Here is a 20,457-nt window from a genome sequence, read left to right as displayed (position 1 = left end):
AGCACTCTGCATTTTTCTTTTCTTCAAATGGTGGGGACCAGAAACCTAGCCGTCAAAGATCAATCTCACAAAAAGTATTTTGTCAGTACATAATTGGCCTCACATGGTGTTGTCATTCAATTTTCGTTCATTTCAAAATGAAAGTGTCACCCAGTACTACGTCATGCCTCAGCACCTTCACAATCCTGCTTGACAGATGGACCAAAGCTGGTCACTGTGATCCAAGCTAAACAATTATCCTTACTGTCATTTCTAATGCAAATCTGAGCAGAGAAAACAAAGACTTTTATAAATCCACATCAACCATCAGCCATTTGGGAGACGTATAGGCCAGGTGGTATCAGTCCTCTAACACCTATAACACCTATTCTGCATACATTTGCATATTCATGATTGTGGGAGCCCTAAAGGTTAATGAAGGCCTTTCTCTATTATGCGGGATTGCATACATTTGGCCTTAGCAGCGTGATATTAAATACCCATTCAGACTGTTTGTGTCTGAATAGTCTCCAGGTTGTGATTTAATAATCCCATAGATCTCCAGTGCTGCTGTGAGAACTGTTTAGCAAAATGTTAATTGTGCGTTGTTTTATTTGAATTCTTGTCTCAGTTTCATGCCGATTGAAATACATTTTAATCATGGCGGCCTGACTAAAGGCGGGAGGCATTTTTAGAAATGTTTAACGCACGCTGACCTAGAACAGTTGTTAAGATAAAAGCAAAGCACATATATCAAATGGCAGATTAATAATAGGACAATAAACTCCAGCAGCATGTTTCTGCCTACGGGCATTCAGGGGCAAATGGCCAATTAAGATTAAGTCACAATAACATTGCACTGCCAACTCCAGACATTATGTGCAGCATATGAATATGACATAAAAAATACATCGACCCTTTGCTCTCTGATCTTCTAACACTTGTCTCCAGGTTGTGCCTTCCTGACATATTGTGCACGTGAGTCCGCCCTCAAAGCCCAGAATGCACTGCACGAGCAGAAGACACTACCAGGGGTGAGTGTGTCTTTTTGAGTTTCTCACATGTAAATATTTATATATATATACATATATATATATATATATATATATATATATATATATATATATATATAAAGACAGAGAGAGGGAGCAGCAGAAAAACTGGCATGCTGGCTATCTGAACGCACCACACAGACGCACAGCGATGCCAGAAAATTAACCGAGTTTGACATGCAGGCCTGACTTCCCCCTTTAGCTGATATGCTCCAATAAAGGTCAGAGGCTGCTCTCTCTCTTATGTTTCATATGTGATGCATCCAGACACATCCATCCAGTTAAGGCATGAGTCATCTTGCTACATGTCACGGGTCGAAAGAGACAGCTATGAGGCTCGCTGCTGGAGTGACTATTCCAGTTCTTATTCTCTGTGATGTTTCTCTTCCTTTCTGTGTCTCCGTCTCCCCCCCCCCCCCCCTTTGCATCCATCTCTCCCCCTGAATTCTAATCAAAGTTAAACCTAGCTTTATTAGGATAGCCAGGCAGCAGGTGTGCTGCCAAATGACATTTCCAGAGCTAAATATGACATGACAGCCGCGTCTCTATAATAACCGACTATATGAGAGACAAGGCGACAAGGCAAGGAATTACTGAGACAGAGTGTGCTCCCAGACTTGCTGCTGCTTCCTCTTTTACTAACAAGGCCTTACCTCTGTTTCCTCTTGGTTATTTTTGTTGAAAATCAACATCATTCACTCCTTTTTTTTTCTCTCTCAAATGGCAGCGCATGACCATAGTTTTGGAGGAAAGAGAGGAGGAGCAGGAGAACAGTGTAGGGCTGCACCTAACGATTCATTTCAGTATTGATTTGTCCGATGAATCATTCATTTAGCCTTGTGATGCGATCAAATTGCTCGTTTTAATCTTACAAACAGTCCAAACCCCCATTGGTATTCATTTTGGTAATTAAAAAAAACAAAACAATGCAAGACATCTCTGGTTCTGGTCAAATGTGAGCTGCTTTTCTTTGTCTCATGTGACAGAAAACTGAATATCATTGATTTGCATTTTCCAAAAAAATTTAAGACATTTTATAGACAACGCAATTAATATTTGGAATTTGGATAAATAAAACAATAATAAAAACAATAATAAGGTTATTGGGCGACATAGAGACAGTTGAAGGATCAGGCTGGTACTAGTGTGGCAACAAAAGAAATCCCATTGTTACCGTGACAGTAGCGTGACCTTCCTGACCTCTCGTAGGGGATCAGCAGGGCCCAATGCCCCATGGCTAAAGCCCTGTCCCCCCTGTGTTTCAACCCTGCGGCTCTCCTCCTCACAACCTCTTACCTCTAAGCCGAGTGGAACAAGCTGAACCCTTCTGTGTTCTCGCAATCCTTCCCTGCCCTCCCCCCTCCCTTGCTGAAAGAAGAAGAAGAAGAAAAAAAAGGCGAAAACCATATTATTAGCTCCACACACGCCCACCCGACAAGAACTGCTACCAGCTGTGGTGTAATTGTCATCTAATTGCACCTGCACTGGCAAAGAATAATTAACTTTGGCATCTCATGGTCCGAGCGATACAAAAGAAATAACATGAAAGCAATTACTGGACTGAGAGGAGAATGAAAGCTCACCTGAATGAAAAGAAAGCTGAAGGATGTCATTAACACTCAGTGCTGTTTTTTTGTTAGCATTTCTCTCTGTAAAGTAAGTGTTGGTCTGAAGGTTTTTTTTTCTTTTTTTTCTACTGATGTTTTTGTCTCTGCTAACAATGTGAAAGAAGAAATAAATAAAAAGAAAGAAGTCAGGCAGGGGCGAACAGATGGTAGTTTCGGAGTGGCACCTGGCCTTGTGTTTAATTTCAGGTGAGAGAGTCCGTCTCTAAGTGAGAGGGGGAGGAAGAGTGTCAAAAGCAGATTGAGCGGAAAGTGAGAGAAAGGTGGAGTTGGAAAAGGGAGGAGAAAAAAAAAAAGGTAGGAGCAATAAACCTGATTTACTCGGAGGGGAAGTGTGGAAATGAAGGGGGGAGGTACTCACATTCAATCCTATTTGGACATCTTGTACTTTGGTCCCTTCTGTTCTTATCGCTTCATCTCAGGCCACGTTCGTCTGGCTCAGCTGGTGTGAGGCTCACAGAGACAATAACATCCAGTTATGCCACATTAAAAAGAAGCCATTTTACACAGCAACCTCCAAAGCAAACTTCTATTTCAACAACTTTCAATCGATAACTGTTGAATGAGCTGAATGATTGAATCGTGTTGCTTTTTGCCATTAAAGGTCCTCAGACACAAATATTATTATTTGCAAGTATTCAAGTAATTTTTCAAGACAAAATGTCAAATAGACACTGATTCCAGCTTTTTAGAAGGAAATGTTTTCTGGGTTTCCTCTATGATCGTACACTTTGGGTTTGACATTTCAAGATGTCCCCATGGACATTTCGGGCATTTTTGGAAACCAAATGATTAATTGAGAAAATAATCAGTAGGTTAAACGAAAGTTAGACATTTGGGGAATTTCGCTCATTTGCCTTCTGATATGTATATCCAGTAAATATGAAGCTGCAGCCTGTTAGCTTAGCATAGCATAAAGACTGGAAACAGTTGGCCTGGCTCTGTCCACAGGTACAACAACTACCAGTACTTGCTAATCAACACATATAATATCCTGTTTGTTTAACAGCCAGCCTAATTGTTTCGCCTTGTTTCCAGTCTTTATTCTAAGCTAAGCTAATGGACTTTAGCTTCCTATTTAGCATACAGACTCATTACTGCAAATTAGTGCATTTCCCAAATGTCAAACTTTTCATTTGATCGATAAGGAAAATAATTGTCAGTTGCAGCCCTGAAGCTCATATCTACTTCAGTAGAGATACAATATATTAAAGCCTCATCAACACTCACTGTCTCAAATAAATATTTGCAACAATACCTCACAGTTCATTTTAAATGCAATAAGTATGTAATAGTGCCACTATGCCCAAGTGAGAAAGTAGCTGTGTGTGTGTGTGTGTGTTTTGGTGTATATTTGCATGTGCAGCAGGGGAAGGGAGGGCAGGTGTTCGCACTAACGCGGTTTAATGAAGGGTGTGTGTGCTTTTGTGTGCGTGCGTGCGCGGCTGTGAGTAAATGTCTGTTTGTATATGTATGTGTGTGCTTCCATGGTGGAGTACACATCCAAAGATATGGATGGATGGAAGTTGTTTTGTTTTATTATAGGCTCCTCTCAGGTTTATTCATTCATTATCTGCCACGCGTCTGCATGTGTGTGTGTGCGTGTGAGTAGAATGTGAGCTGTGAGGCCTTCTGTGTTTAAGCCGCCCATACGAGAGGAAAGAGCCCTCTTTGAGTGGAACATCTGACTAAGCCTGACATTTACTCAGCCATAAGGACTCAGACGGAGCAGACAGAGGTTTTATCAATAGTCTGAAATAAATGCATATGCTAAATATAGCTCAAGCTTTTGCAGGATATGAGATGGGAAGTTGTAGTGCCAGAACGTTGTGTCCTTAATGTCTGAGACCATGTGGACCATGAGCAGTTGCAGGGTGATGTTAACAGTCTCTTATACATCTGTTAGCAGTTATTTAATCTTTGCATTTTTGGCTCTCTTTTTTTTTTTGTAGCAACAACAGCTAACTAGGTAGCAACTGACATTCATGCGCACAACGAAAGGCAAACAAATTAACCATAAGCACAAAGTGTATTTGTTTCTCTGCGGCCATTAAACATTATGATGTGAACATGAGCACGTGAACCTGCTCACATGTCATTTTATGTATCTGACTATAAGCAGATAAAGCAATATGTGGCTATGTCCTGATGTCAGTGAGTTGCGGCGATGATGATGATGATGATGATGGTGATGATGATGATGATGATAGCAATTAGCGCGGCCTCTGAGCGAATGTGTTCACTTGATGAATCTATCTGGAGTTGAGTGTGCATTCAGGCGTTGATTCATTTGCATATGCATGCATATCAATGCGCGGCGGGGACGACGCAGGACAGGCGGCGCTGACTGACAAACAAAAAAAGGGCCCGTCCTCTGTACGTCACTCTGGGGCGACTGTTATGATGAATGCAGATTGGATTTATAGAGGTGGTAAATGGGTGTGAATTAGAGAGAAATTGGATAAATGAAGGGGGGGGAGAGGGTTGGGGGGCAATAAAGGAGGCTGGGGGGAGGGGAGGAAGAGATGAATGAAAGTTTGAGATAATGAACAGTGGGTGGCTGTAAGGGTGGAGGGGGTTGGAGGTGCATTGAGGCAGTGTGTTTATCAGCTTAAATACAGACATCTGTTACTGAGAAATAGTGTGTTTTGGGGGGTTAGGGAGTGTGCGGTGGTACGGGAACACACACAAGTGGAAAGAGGCTGTTGTCTCAAAACTCATTAGGCTCTTTGAACTACATATACACTGGACTACAGTGGAGTTAACAGAAAACAAAAAGAAAGTAGGACATGGACCCTATATCTGTACACCCCCCCCCCCCCCCACACACACACACACACGCACACAGAAATGTGTCCGTGATTCAGTTCTTTTTCCCTTCTGCTCCACTGAGTCGAGTCAAACAACACTTGACATGAATATTTAACAGTCAGAAGAGACAAAACAATTGAGAGTCAACTTGAGTGTTGTTAGAAATTTACTCTTTGATATTCAGTCTCTACACTTTGAAGGATTTTTGTCGGCTGTCTGGCAAAAAAGGCTGAATGTCAGCTTCAATAGCTGTCATCTTCGCGGTGATACTGGACAGACTAGTGAACCCTGTAGGGGAAGGAGACAGCACTGGGAAGCAGCTTTGACACTGAAGACTGGTTCATTGATTAAATATTATTGAACTGTGCAGGCGTTGAGCTGTCAGTCTCTTTGTGTTTGACTGACTTAGCGACTGGCTGAATTCAGGGGAAGGTAGGCTTTCTGCCTGCTTTCTCTGCTGCCCGCCCATGTGTGTGCGCATCTGTGTGTGCATCCACGTGTGGAATCATTAACAGACCGTACTTATGCATCTCTGCTTTTTTTTGTGTCCCTGCCTCTGTTGCTTTGTTCCAACTCTTTGTGCACGCTCACAATCATCTGCGTCTCTAAATCTCGCCCCCCCCCCCCTTCCTTTTATTTTTTGTTGAATATACCAATTTCCACCTGTGCTTGTTCTTTTCCCCCGGGTGAATTCACAAGTGCGTCCCAGCGTAAGTGCATTTGTGCCGAGGAGGTGGATGGAGAAGCGAGGGAGCAAAAGCAGCAGAGACGGGAGAGGAACAGAGCAGGGAGAAGAGGGGAGGGGAAGGGGAGGCGGGAGCTGGCAGGTTGATTACGGTCGCAGGTCTCGTTGCCTGGAGACGGTGGGGACGAGGGATGCCAGGTTGCTAGGCGACCGGCGCGATGCAATGACCAGCTCTGTGTGATGGAGCGGAGGGGAGGCAAAGACAGAAAATTGTCTTTGTGCCCCCCGCCCCACCCAACTACCCCCACCCTCCACCTCCAACTCTGCCTCCCCGCTGTAAATGTTGTTGAAAGAGCAGGAAGATGGTCTCTGATACATTTACCATTCAGAGTGGCCGCTTTTCAGGGCCGAATGGATTGAAATTGGAGAGAAAACAGGCGACAGAAATGTGTCACCCTCACACAGCAGCGGCCTGCTATGTAGACTTTACCACACGGGCTGCGTTGAGCCGAGAGCGTAGAGATTATCATCTGCTCTGCGTGCACAAAAGAGAAAAATATCAACATCAATATTCCTTACTCGCTCTGACGGTAAACGATCCTCTATCTAAAACACATTTACGTAGTCGTGGTGGATGAAAATGCATTCACATGGGAGCAAACGCCTCCCATCAGTGCGCACGGACGTTGATGTTATGGGGGGTCATGCATTATGGCGAAGGGGTCGGGCTGTGATTTGATTGAATGACCTATGGATTTAATATCTCATAATCCCAGGAAAATCCCCCTGTGGCATCGCAGAGCGAACAGATTAAATATGTGTCGATGTTGCTGTGAGCGACAGAAGCATACAGAGCGTGTGTGTGTGTGTGTGTGTGTGTTTGTGTGTGTTAATGTGTGTGTTTATGGGAACAATGAATGTGTGTTTGGTCGTAGGATGATTGTATATAATATCTGCGCGTATGGAGATGGAGCATATGGGAAGCAAATCAGATTGGTAAAAAGGGTTTGCCTTGTGCTGTCTGTGCACAGTATGGGACTGTTTTTGTAAACAAGCCTGAGAGAGAAAGGGGAGGGGAGCAACAGGAGGAGGAGGAGGAGGGGAGAGAGAGCAAATTACTGTAAAGTGTGCGTTAGTGGTTTAGGCTTAGAGGGAGATATTTTTCTCCCTGCTTCTGCATCTGCTCTCGAGGCAGCGCCAACATTCAACAGGCACGAGCGCTCCCTCCACCATCCTTTTTTTCTTTTCTTTTTTGTGTGTGTGTGTGCGGTGTCTTTCATTTTTCCTCTCCTCCTTGTCTCACCCCTCCTCCCTCACACGTCTATCTCACATCTCTCTATCTCTCGACCTAGAAGCACCCTTTGTCCTCCTCATTTGTTTTTCACCCGTCTCTTCCGCACGTCGTTCAGGGCAACCTTGTTTACCTGATGTGGAGTTCTCGTCACCGGGGTTGTCATGGCGATGCCATGCGAGCGCCGTCTTCGTCAGAGGAGTGGGACCGGTTGCCGTGCCGATCTGAAGTGGCTCAGCCTCGATGGCCTCCACTTCTCACTGTTTTCCCTCTTATATTCTAATTCCAATCTCCTGAGCCATCTGCTGTGCTTCTCTCCATCACCACCGTCGCTGTTTCCTCCTGCAGTGAAATAGGGGCCACGCCGTTTTTTACAGGCGTCATTCAAACACAATATCAATCAAAGATGTCACACAAAACTCCTGATCTTAACTCACTGGTCAGACAAGATACTACACCGAGACTTATCCTTATCGTAATTGAAAAAGTAATCCGTCTAATCTCATTTGTCTGGTTTTATAGTCGATAGGCTGTATTTTCTATGTAAAAATAAGGTGTGTGTATTTTGCTGTTAGTGTATAGGATGTGGGGCAGGAGCACAGAGGCCACTCAGGTCTTGTCAGTATCATATTTGTGATGGTTGTGCCTGCAAGAGTAAGCTAGATTTTAAAAGTTATCCAACCGAAAAAACCCATCCCAGTGTAGCCAACTCTTTTCCCATTAAAGTAGCTGGAAGACTCCCGTGACGAGCGGTGAGGGCGCGTCAGGGAGGTGAATGAATTGATTTCTTTTGCTTTTTTCGTCAGAGTATTTGATTTATTGATAGAAGTTGGGATGTCAAATAAACAAATATAACAAAAAATATACATTACCTACCCTAGCTTTAAATGTAACCTTGATGACATAATAAATGTATGTGGAAACATTAACCAATATTTTCATATGTAGGCCATACTGTATCTTTGACCATGCACCATTGATCATGTATCTTTTGCTGTGGTTAAAAGAAATGACCCAGTTGCCTGCATCCTTAACCATCAGCTTTGATTTGGTTGTATTTGTTTAAAGCTGCCCTCTTTGCCTCCAGGCCACACATTTTCATAAAATATGGAATGCACCCTCAGCTACTGCGACCTCTAGTTGACAATCCTTTAAAGAAAACCATCTTAATATTTGGCCAAATATCCATGTGTACAAAAGTCCACAATTAGATAAAACTGTGCAGATGAAGAGTAAGAACAAAGCAATGTGTATTTTGATATTTAACACACTAAATACACACCTCAATGGTTAGTAAATATACAACATTTACATGTTTGCTTACAAGTGCAAATAGCACAATAAATGGTTGGTATCGAGGTAAATGGTGGACTAGAGACAATGAATGGACCCATTTACAACAACACAAGTCATTTCTGTCAAGTGCTTTTCTCCAAAGCACCCGACAACGCCACGACTACCAGACCTTTAACATGCGGGCCGTGTCAGGATGAAGTTATCTTTGCTGCAAACGAAACTCAAAAATTACTATTCACTGACTGCAGTGGCAGACGCCCACATTTGCTTGGCTGATTGGAAGATGGTTTTGAGACATTGCCCCTCTGTCTACTCTATCATCACATTAATTGGTGCAATCAATTGGACGCGCTCAGTGTGGGGACACGGGGGCCCTGTGCAGCAGTTGGTGGTGGTATTTCAGCCGGCGGTTAGGTGCACCGGTGGCGTGGAGGCGACAGTGTTTGTGCATGCGGGTCCTGGCGGCGGAGCGCAACCGTGGCCCCCTGGTCGATAGTGTCTCCTGGTGACCGATCACAGCGGTTCAGTGACTGGCTAAAATGTCACCAGCTCCATAATTAAGACCTTCATTAAGCCACAGCTAACAGAGTGTCACTCTGTTGCTCTCACCTCGACTCCTCACCGACGTCACCCTGCCTCCTTCATCCTCCTCCTCTCCTTCACACACACTCGCATCCCCCACCTCCATCCTTTCCCCCATATGCTCCTTCCCTGCCCCTCAATCCCACCCTTCTCCCTTTTTGCCCTCTCTTGTTTGTTCTTTTCTTCATTTCACTCAAACCCTCTTTTCACCGTGCTCGGTACATTTGAAAGACGAGGCACTGATGTGTGCACAATTTCATATAGGGTTTTTTGTTAAATAGTGGGGAGGATAATAAAAAGTGGCATTTCAGCAGCTTGTCTTTTGAATGCATTATGAAAAGGTCGCCTAATCCCTCTATGTGTCCTGTGTGCGCTCTTTTTTCTTTGTCGTTCTTTTATTCTCTGTTGTTTTTCCACTTATAATTCCTTCCTTTCTAACCCTGTATACCCTCATCTCTGTCTCTCTGTCGGCCTCAGAATCTCTCGCTATTCTGATGCTGCGTGCTCCTGTAATCCAGATTAGCCGGCGAGTGTTCTTAATCTTATCACTTCCCCAATCCCCGTGTGGGTGTGTGCTTTTCCTGGTTTTGTGTGATAGGGGGAGAGGCAACGATAGACGGCAGGATTAGAGCAGATTCTGAGAGAGACTTGGAGAGAGAGAGAGAGAGAGAGAGAAATAAGAGAGAGAGAGAGAGACTGTACGACACTGTGAATGTAAAATCACACATATTGGTGTCATAGCCGTGGTCTGCTGGAGTCTGCAAAAATTAGAAATTAGTGGGGGATCGTAGGAGGCCGGAGCTCAGGCCAAATTCACTAACATCCATACCTGCATGCATGTGTCAGCATTACGTCATACCAAAGTATTAATAGCATTTTTAGACGGGTTACAGGACGTCAGCACACACTAATATCATCTTTCGCAGTTTACCGGCCACAATGTGATGAAGTGCCAGCGTACATGGATTCATTTGTTTTCCTTGTGTCAATGATCACTGCTGCTGCGCTGCATTTCAAACTGACCGTGCCACGTGACCTCTTTCTTTCCAGATGAACCGTCCAATCCAAGTGAAGCCGGCAGACAGCGAGAGCAGAGGGGGTAAGAGACACCTGTCCCCATCTAGAAACACAGCACCTGTTCAAACAACCCCTTCACCGTGCACACGACCAACACACTCATTAAGTCTCGGATGCACGCGGAAACACTTGCAACAAGTAAAATGCAATGTTTCTGTGTCCAGTCCTGAAGACTGAGACAACATCTTAAAATGACGCCATCAGAATCGGGACAATACCAGTTAGTGATTGAGGATCGTCCACCAAAATTGCAATTGGAACAACAATTTGCATAGAAAATATGCAAGAGGGTATCAAACAGTTCAAAACTATGATTCAAGATACAGCAATGATTAAACTACCTTGTAAAATGGAGCATTATTATCATTATTTTCACTCATTTACTACAATCCCTACATTCTTTACATTATTCTTGGCCATTACTGGGACACTTGAATAGAACAGAGCTTTTGCTAATGCTATTAGACGCACGTGTTTATATCACCTGCTTTAACTACTATGACAAGTCAGAAAGTTGGCCTTTTGAGATCCTTTTCTACAACAATTAGCAAAACATACTATCGTTTAGAAGGGGCCATTAGTTTCCTTTAATTTCAGTTGTGTATGACAATGAAATACTTTAAATTGGCTCGATCCATCACAGTCAACATAATGGTGGATTTTATTTTTGCGCCATAGTCTGAGATGTCGGCTGTCAAACCGCAACTTTTAATACAAGGAATGTACATTTGAGTTTGATGGTTTTAGTTTGTGAATTGAATGCTTGACACCAGCCAGCTCTCGAATCCAAAACCCAAAGAGCACATTTTCAACTGCAATCTCAAAATACCACACCATGACATGCTCACTGTGACTAATTCTGTACCTCAAGCTTTAAGTCTCGTGATTTACATACCAAGCCAAAATGAACGGGTAGAGGGGAAAATTACAATATGATGTTAAGGAATATAGAAAAAAATAGAATCTATAGATCTATAAATCTATTGGCACGTTTTGGAGAACGGTCTGCAACGCGCACGTGACTGTCGGTGAACGGGCTATAACACATGCAGGAACACTGGTCTGATCCTTCACAGACGGGGACAGACGGAGCAGCTTCTCTGACAACACGGAGGGTGACAAACATTTGAGTCACCGCCAGATGCTGTTTGTTTGTTGTGATGTTCATGCTACTGCACTCTGGTGGCACCGTGAAGCATCGCAGGCCGATCCCTCCTCCGTTGTAGATGCTTATCACACTGTTGTCCTTTATTATTCATGCATGTACGGTGACATGGCACTTCTCCCCCCCCCCCCCCCCCCCCCCCACACACACACACACACCCCTTGTATTCCCATTGTTCACTGCCTGTAACACCTCTCCCATAAAACATCTGCTCCCCCTTGTATTCCCTCTGTAACCTCACTCACATTATCCGCACACTATCCTGTGTTCTCCCTCCCAATTCCGGCGACCTCCTTCCCCTTAGAAGACAGGAAGCTGTTTGTGGGCATGCTGGGAAAGCAGCAGACGGACACTGACGTGAGGAAGATGTTCGAGGCGTTCGGCAGCATAGAGGAGTGCACGGTGCTGCGCGGGCCCGACGGCACCAGCAAAGGTAGCGTCAGTGTGTGAGACACGCACGAAGTGGGTTCCATCCAGCGTGGAACATGTGTCAACACACACACACACACACACACACACATGACTGTGGGTCAGTGGTTAGCAGGTCCATCTTTCAATCAGGGGGTTGGTGGTTCAATCCCCGCCCTAGTCGATATGTCCTTGAGAAAAGACACTTAACTCTGAATTGCTCCCCTTAGATGTATGAATGTAAAGTGTCCTTGAGTACCTTAAAAAGCGCTATATAAATTAAATGGATTATTATTATTATTATTATAACCTATACAATATATAACACAAAGACAAGTGGGTTCCATCCAGCGTGGAACATGTGGCAACACACACACACGCGCATGACTATAACCGGCATATAACTTAAAGAAATTGCTGTGCATATAGTCAAAGCATGACACAGAATAAAAGCAATAATAAGATAACTTGTTTCCAGATAACAACAGACTGCTGTGCCTCTGTTACATTTCAGACTTATGTGAAAGTCATCATGTTTACTAAAATATGAATTTAGTAGTTTAGAAATTTAGAAATCTCCTCTTTCTGATTTTTTGAATAAAAAACAATAATACAACCTCCCCACCATTAAAGGATTTAGATCCAAAAGAGCCACGTGTATGGATTTTGACGAGTATTATACATGCGTTAGAGCCCGACCATTATATACACAGGATTGAACAATGTTAGCAATGTCCTATATACTGAAATGGATGGAAAATCTAACGTATCTAAATTACCCAGTGATTAGACTACCTAAAGTCCCACATTTATATTTGTCCCAGTGAAGCTTTACTTGCAAATTTCCAAAACACCCTTAACTCCTTTAGCGTTTACAGATCTCTAAGATGAACTGATTGCACACAGAATCCAGATCACGAGTGTTAATGTGAAACTCAGTGAAACAAACTTTGTTTAACTGTTTGGGTTTTTATCCAGTCTTGAGAATTAAGCCTTCAGCACTTTACCACTACGTGAATGTTAATTATTATTGTCACTAACAACAAAGCTAATGATATTTGCCATGTAAATCAAAGTCCGGCGACAGTTCAAACACAGATGCTAGATTTCTTTCTGCGTTTGGTGCATGAGGCATGACTAATGGTGCAATAGGTTTTATGGGTCATGGCTAATGATGCGTTTGGTGGTTTACGGACTGTGATTGATGAAGCAATGAATGTTTTGTGGACCATGTTTAATGATGCCACAGTAACTGATGAAGCGCTGGATGTAAGACGGCTACTAATGTATTTTTAAAGGGAAGTTTCTGTATACCGTGAGTGAGTGAGTGAGTCTGTCTGTCTGTCTGTGTGAGTGAGGCCACGTTTAACGGTGTGTCATTTCATGTAGGGTGTGCATTTGTAAAGTACCAGAGCAACGCAGAGGCCCAGGCCGCCATCAACGCTTTGCACGGGAGTCGCACTTTACCCGTGAGTCCCCCCCCTACGCATGCACGTACCCACCCACACACACACACACACACACACACGTGCAGAGAAACACACGTGCAGAGAAACACACGGTCGCACGTGTACTCAAATACAGTATACACGCTTGTAGATGCTCCAAATCTAGTCATTTAGACACTCAACGTGGTGACTCAGCTCACAGTCACCACTTCTCATTTCTGTCTCCCCCCTCCCCCCCCCCACCCCCCACACACACAAACACACATTTTTTTCTGATAAAAAAATTAAACCGACTGGAATCAACTAAAACTAAATGATATCTAACTGCATGTAAAACATATATTTAATTCAGTCAAAACAGGAATTATTAAAACAGTGAATAGAAATGTTTGCATTTATTGGATGCCTGACACTATAGAACCAAAACGAAACGAGGGGAGACGGAGGAGAAATGACTTGGTGGTCAGAACCAGGATGCTGTGGTGGTCTTGGATCCCGAGATCACCAGGATGTCCAGTTGTGTTGAAGTGTCCCATTTCCTCCGCAGGGCGCCTCGTCCAGCCTGGTGGTGAAGTTTGCCGATTCAGAGAAGGAGCGAGGGCTCCGGCGGATGCAGCAGGTGGCCTCTCAGCTGGGAGTCATCAGTCCCATGACCCTGCACCTCGGGGCCTACAACGCTTACACACAGGCTGTGAGTAAGACCGCCCACCCCCCTCTGCCACACACAAAGATAGACACTCAAGAAACACACCCACACTCTACCTTTTACGAGAACATTATAACTGAGTGTTGCTGAGAGGTCTATTTATTCTTTTATTTAGTAAATATTCCCAATGAAACACAGAGAAAATAACGTTTAATGTCCTTTGTGCCGACTGATGGTCTGTGAAGAACAATGACACGATTGAAGATTAGTCCAGTACTGCAGTAAAAGCTGATGTAAAAATCTACCAAACGTTCTGGACCGCAAACTCTACTCAGTGTGTTCCTTGTGATTCTGATACAAGCATTTTAATGTCATACAAGGAGATTTCGAGTAAAGCCACGTTACTGCTCCCGTTCTTAATTGACCGTTTACTGCAAACGGTTTCAGATTTGGCTCATTTACAGTCGCTCAGTATGTGATGCTTAAGGAGGCCTGACAACGCTTTTCTTTTCTTCTTTTCTTTCTTTTTTTTTTTTACCTGTAATGGATGTGGTGATTTATAGTGACATTCTTTTGTTCAATAAAAAAAGTTAAAACACCAAATGAAATTGCTTTCTGGAAAGTGCAGGTACACGTAAAGCTGCAGAGGCAGGATTCAATATATATATTCAATAAATAATGTTTAATATAATAACAATGCAAACCTGATTTAGCACAATGACTGATTAGGAATATCGTGAAGAGTCACCAAGGACATTTTATCTGTTATGTTGCAGCGTGCAGAGACGAGGACTTCAAATGTATTGACTCCTGATTGAGGTTCAGACTGGAGCCATGACAATTATATCAAATATGTTCGTCTTGTATGACTTTTATGGTGATGCAATTGTAATCTACATACATACATTTTTTACAATTTATTGGATGTCATAAAGTCTCCTGGTTTAGTTTCTCTACTTTACAAGCCTGACATTACACTCGGGGAACACACACCTAGAGTCTGCACTCGACACACAACAACACTGTCAGATCCTTCACATCATTCTCCTTACTCTAAACACAGAATACCCCCTCTCCCCTTCCTCTCTCTCTCTCTCTCTCTCTCCGTCCTCCAGTTGATGCAGCAGCAGGCCCTGGTGGCGCAGTCGGCCTACCTCTCTCCTGTTGCCACGGTGGCGGCAGTTCAGATGCAGCAACTCGCCGCCCTCAACCACAGCGGCATCATTGCCACGCCGATCGCATCCATCACCCCCTCCTCAGGTAATGAGTGGCAGAGATGTCTGGCCCCGGCCGGCCCTGATTAGATTTCTGCCTGAAATATGAGCACAGCTACACAAAGAGAGGTGGACCTAAGAGGACAAAATAACAAACATCTATTTTGTTGTTCTTTCCCACCTCCCTCTGTCCGCCATGAGATTAGCCATGTTAGCTTTTACATTTAATATGAAAAAGGCAGTAAAAGGGTGGTTGAATTTGAGTACCTGCATCCTGCAAATACTTGGATAGTCTGTGTTGTAGCCAGATTAACATGTAATGTAATGTAATTAACACTGGCTAACATACCAATTTGATCTCAGAGATTTTGAAAAGAACAACAACTCAGTACAGAATTATATGAAACAGACATAAGCAGCAACTTTCAACTAATGAAACTGTAAACAGTGAAAGTAAAGACATTGATGTCCCCCTCAGGATGAATTGTAATAACTTTGGTGATCCCTTAGCTAATTAATTTAGTGCCATCATCAGGTCAAAACTTTAGTGTGTCCAATACTTTGATTCATGACCAAATACCTTGCTTTGGCTGTATTTTAGCAAATGTTAGCATGTTGAACTAAGATGATGATCACGGTAAACATCACCTGCTCCCTGTGGAGTTTTCTTGTGAACAAGCAGAAGTTATATTTAGAATGAATATTACTCACCAAAATGCACAAAACGTGTTGTCTGCTTTAGGTCAAAAAAGAAGAAGAAGTGTTGAATGCATTTCCTTATAAAACATTTGATTGTTCTAAGGAAGAAACTTAAAAAATGTTTTTAATCCTGCATTGTTTACATCCTTGTTTAGTAGCTTCCAGCTTCTTCGGCCCCGCCTTTATTGGCCGGTTGTTTCTCTGTGCTTTACAGCCACCTGTAGCTCGGTGGTGTGAAACCGTTGGCAGGAACACATATCACTTCTCTCGCGTGCGTCATTAAAAATAAATATGCCCCATAGCACTATAGGTCAAGACCTCCACAGGGTACCTTTAACGTCAGCATGTTAGCCTCGTCACTGTGAGCAAGTGAGCATGCTGATGCTAGCATTTAGCTCAAAGCACCGCTGTGCCAGTGCAGCCTCTCAGAGCCGCTGTGAACTTTTACTCTGGTTAGAGCTGAGGGTTTCTTCATAAATGTTTACATTCTATTCATTCTATCCATACATTTTTGTTATTGTCTGTACATGATAATACTTATTATTATTCATTGATACCCAGCACACATCTCCTTTCTGTCAGGCTTTCTAATTCTATATTCCTGCTGTTGATTGAACCTATTTGAATGAAAAGGAAAATGTCTTGAACATGTCTCCTGCAGGTACCAGCACTCCACCCTCCATGGCGGGCACACCTGTTCCGTCTCTGCCTCCACCGCTCACACTGAACAGCTACGCCTCTTTGCCAGCTCTGGCCAACGGCCAATCAGCAACTGAGGCCCTGTACACCAACGGGGTTCATGCCTACCAAGGTACGGCCACGGCGTCCTTAACAGCAGCTACACAAGAAAGTAAAGATCAACTGTGCTGCTGTGAAAATGATATTCCTCCACAGATTCGCAGGCTTACCGTTTTGATGTGCAACCACACATCTAATCAAGAGGAGATTAAATCAAAGCAGTAAATGTTATTTGGAGCGTGCTGATGTGCCCCAAATAGCATACTTTTTTGTTGTGTGTGTGTGTGTGTGTGTGCATAAAGCAGTTGGTGACGATGTGTTTACTCTGCCACAGCTCAGAGTCCTGTCCTGGACCCGCTGCAGCAAGCTTATACAGGCATGCAGCACTACACAGGTGAGCCTCACTGTGTCAGTATGTGTTAGATGTGTCCGACATGGCGCCAGAAAAAGCGACATCAATTGCCATTCATTCATATGAATGTATCACTGTGTACGTGCCTTACTTCAATATGTGTAGGAAAAGAATATATAATAAAATATAATCTCACAAATGGGCATCTCGCATAAAGTTTGACTGGACGGATGTTGGATTTGTGTAGTTTAAATTCCTAGAAATCACCTTCCAGTCTGTGGAACAAGAATGCAAATGGGATGCAGCTACATCACCTTTGCACCCCCCGACTACCCAACACTGCATGTATAAAGTACAAATTTACATCCAAAAACAAAACATGCACATATATTACAAAATGTAAATACCTGCAGCCCTATATGTGAGTCGCACACCACAAACTAAATGCAAAGCATCTCCGGGTTTTTAGCAAATCTGTAGGTGGGAATGCAGCTCTGTCAGATGTTGTTTTGAGGAGAAACTGATTAGTTTGCCGTCTCTCTCGTGCCTCACCTTCTGCTCTCTGCTCACCTGTTCCTCCTCCCCCATCAGCCACCTACCCTGCTGCCTACAGCCTGGTGGGACAGCCGTTCCCCCACCAGCCCACGCTGGTGGCTCAGCAGCCGCAGCAGCCGCAGCAGCTGCAGCAACGAGAAGGTGAACTCAAAGAGCCGTGCACAAATATTCATATCTTAGAGAAACATTCCAGTGGTTTTGCATGTTTTAGATAGATAGATATATACTTTATTCATCCCCAGGGGGAAATTTGGTTGTAGCAGCAGGAAGCAAGGTTACAGAGTAAACATAAAATATGAATATTAAGTATGAAAAGATGCACAATATATACAATACAATAAAATAGCAGAGCAGGACATATTAAATTGAAGACAAATTAAATAATAATGAAAATGGAAAGAATGCTTATACAGTGTATATAAAATGTATATAAAGTGAAAGCGGTTCAAGGTTTATTGATCTTGTTCAATTGGAGGAGGATCTGGTCCGGGTTATCCAATATGGACAATAAATTATTCAGCAATTTCTTTAGCCCCTTGACCACAAATAACACACTTAATGCCACAGATAGTCATTCTAGGATATCTGTTGGTTTTCATGCATGGTTTTTATGATATGAAAATGTTTTGGCAGACTTTTACAACTCATTTGAATGATGTCATTTACCACAGTGAAGATAAAGACTGCAACTGCTGATCATTTCCATTACGGACCAATCTATACAGTATTGTTTTGATTATTTTGTTACTGTTACGTCTATAAAATGTCTAAAAATAGCAAACAAATTGTCCCAGAGGCCATAATGACATCTTAAAATCTCTTTTTTTGTCCGACCAAGAATCCAAAAGCCCCAAAGGCGTTTGGGAAATATAAAACCAATAAATGCATTTGCCAAAATGTCCCAACTATTCCTTGAAAGCACTTTTGATTTATGGTTCTCAAGTCACGTAAAGCATCTCTGATCATCTAGAAAAGTACTATATAAATAAAGTGTGTTATTATTGTTGCACATTGAGTTACTCGCACCAACTCAACACTGCAGTCGTCACTGATGGCCTCACTTGTCTTGTCATGTCATATCTGTGTCGTCGTGGCTCTATTTGTGTACAGGTCCAGAGGGCTGTAACATCTTCATCTACCACCTGCCACAGGAGTTCACTGACTCTGAGATACTGCAGATGTTCATTCCCTTCGGAAACGTCATCTCTGCAAAGGTGTTTGTGGACCGCGCCACCAACCAGAGTAAATGCTTTGGTGAGTCACTGAGATGGCTGTTGTCACTTTGTGATTCTTATTATGTAAAGAAAGACGTGCTTTCACATCATTTCAGCTTCATCTACTTTGACCTTTTTCTTCCCAATAAATGATGCAGCTGTTGGCGAATGTTTGTGTTTGATTCCTTCGTTCTGTTACTTCCCCCCTCAGGTTTTGTGAGTTTTGACAACCCATCCAGCGCCCAGACTGCCATCCAGGCCATGAACGGCTTCCAGATCGGCATGAAGAGACTGAAGGTGCAGCTGAAGAGGCCCAAGGATGCCAACAGGCCTTACTGAAGGAGGTGAGTTATTGTGTATTGACATACATGAGGAGATGGGGCGGGCTCGGCAAGGGATTGATAGGCAGCTCAAAATGTGACTGGAAGTTTAAGACACAGAGTGGATGTAATTGGGGGGCTCAGAGCTTAAATGGCTGTCTTTCATGTGGAACTGAAGAAGTCAATAAGCCTACAGTAGATTAACTTTAATGAGGTGGCAGCACTCATCAATTTGAAATACATTGTGTGCTCAGTATGTCGAGGGACAGTTTGATTGAGAAGTAGATTTTTACTCGGTTCAAATGTTCTGTCTAACCAGTGTTCTGTCGCAGGGTTGAATGCCAACTACTGTTCGTCATTAATTTTTGTTTTACTTTTCATTTATTGTTTTTGTGCTGTGCCATATGCCATTTTTCCTGAAAAAAACATCACACCACTCTCAAGACTGTCCCATCCATACATATATCGTGGAGACGTGCGTCGCTATGGCTACGGTTGCCTAGCAACCGCTAAAACCTCCCCCCCTTCCTTCTCACTGCGTTGTAAGTTAATTGGCCTGTGTTGGTTGCTGTGGCAATATTGCCTGTGATGGTTGCCATTAGCAATTTTTATTTTGGGCCGTTGCCTTGATTCACCATGCTCAAACTGCATGGCGGGTTACTGTGGCGACCATGAACTGTGTTTGGTGCGTTGTGAGTTTCCTCTTATTATTTTGTCCTGGTTTTAATCCTTGCAAACACTGATCAATAACTGTCACTTTACCTCAGCATTTGTAAGTAACTGATTATCATGACATGCTGTTTTTTTCCCAAGACCTCTAAAAGCTGCAATGCTACGAGCTAAATTAGGCTGTTGTCCATCAAATATGGATATATTAGATTTTATTTTCCTTTTCGACTTTTTGGTTTTTGATTAGTTTCCTTTTTGTCTGTCATGATTATCATTCTTACATATTCCCTCTGTCTAGTTGGTGTGGTAGTTTTCGGTGAGTGCAGGGTTTTTGTTTGGTTGTAACTCAATTCCAAGTGACTTTGTGCTTGAACTTTGTTGTTTTTTTGTGATATTTGAAATGTACTGAACGTGCCCCTGTAAATGGTTGACAACATGTTTTTTTTGTGTGTGAATGGTGGTGCGTTTGTGGGACAACGATATGGTGCGTGCATTTATATCCGTGTGAGTGTTTTGTATTGGCTAGATGTGAAAAATATATTTGTGTGTGTGTGTGTGTGTTTGTTGTACCAACTGAGACATCAACCTTACTTTAGAGGGTTTTGGCTTAAAGCTGTTTGGTTCCTGTGAC

At 43.1% G+C, this 20,457-nt stretch overlaps 1 protein-coding gene across 3 annotated transcripts; it reads left to right on the top strand.

The window, feature by feature from the left end:
- The first annotated feature begins 930 nt into the window (after positions 1-930).
- On the top strand, positions 931-19,176 carry celf3a (cugbp, Elav-like family member 3a). 3 transcript variants are annotated; one of them, XM_034544752.1, is made up of 11 exons: positions 931-1,013; positions 10,372-10,420; positions 11,871-11,996; positions 13,361-13,440; positions 13,967-14,110; positions 15,181-15,325; positions 16,640-16,789; positions 17,051-17,110; positions 17,660-17,764; positions 18,734-18,877; positions 19,049-19,176. In XM_034544752.1, exons 2-11 carry the CDS (start codon positions 10,372-10,374, stop codon positions 19,174-19,176), a joined length of 1,131 nt encoding a protein of 376 aa, XP_034400643.1. In that variant the 5' UTR covers positions 931-1,013. The 3 variants fall into 3 exon arrangements, with proteins under 3 accessions (XP_034400643.1, XP_034400642.1, XP_034400644.1); XM_034544751.1 differs by having other exon boundaries at positions 11,868-11,996; XM_034544753.1 differs by lacking the exon at positions 16,640-16,789 and having other exon boundaries at positions 11,868-11,996.
- The last annotated feature ends 1,281 nt before the right edge of the window (positions 19,177-20,457 follow it).

This window comes from Cyclopterus lumpus, chromosome 11 (genome assembly GCF_009769545.1).
Source record: "Cyclopterus lumpus isolate fCycLum1 chromosome 11, fCycLum1.pri, whole genome shotgun sequence".
Taxonomy (NCBI): domain Eukaryota; kingdom Metazoa; phylum Chordata; class Actinopteri; order Perciformes; family Cyclopteridae; genus Cyclopterus; species Cyclopterus lumpus.
This window is presented reverse-complemented; position numbering and strand designations above follow the sequence as displayed.

What these genes read in the sequence shown, in the direction of transcription:
- celf3a (XM_034544751.1), top strand. Translation starts at nt 10,372, where the DNA reads ATGAACCGTCCAATCCAAGTGAAGCCGGCAGACAGCGAGAGCAGAGGG. An exon ending in ACAACGCTTACACACAGGCT is followed by an intron (nt 14,111 to 15,180) that starts GTGAGTAAGACC and finishes TCCGTCCTCCAG; the next exon opens with TTGATGCAGCAGCAGGCCCT. An exon ending in CAACCAGAGTAAATGCTTTG is followed by an intron (nt 18,878 to 19,048) that starts GTGAGTCACTGA and finishes TTCCCCCCTCAG; the next exon opens with GTTTTGTGAGTTTTGACAAC.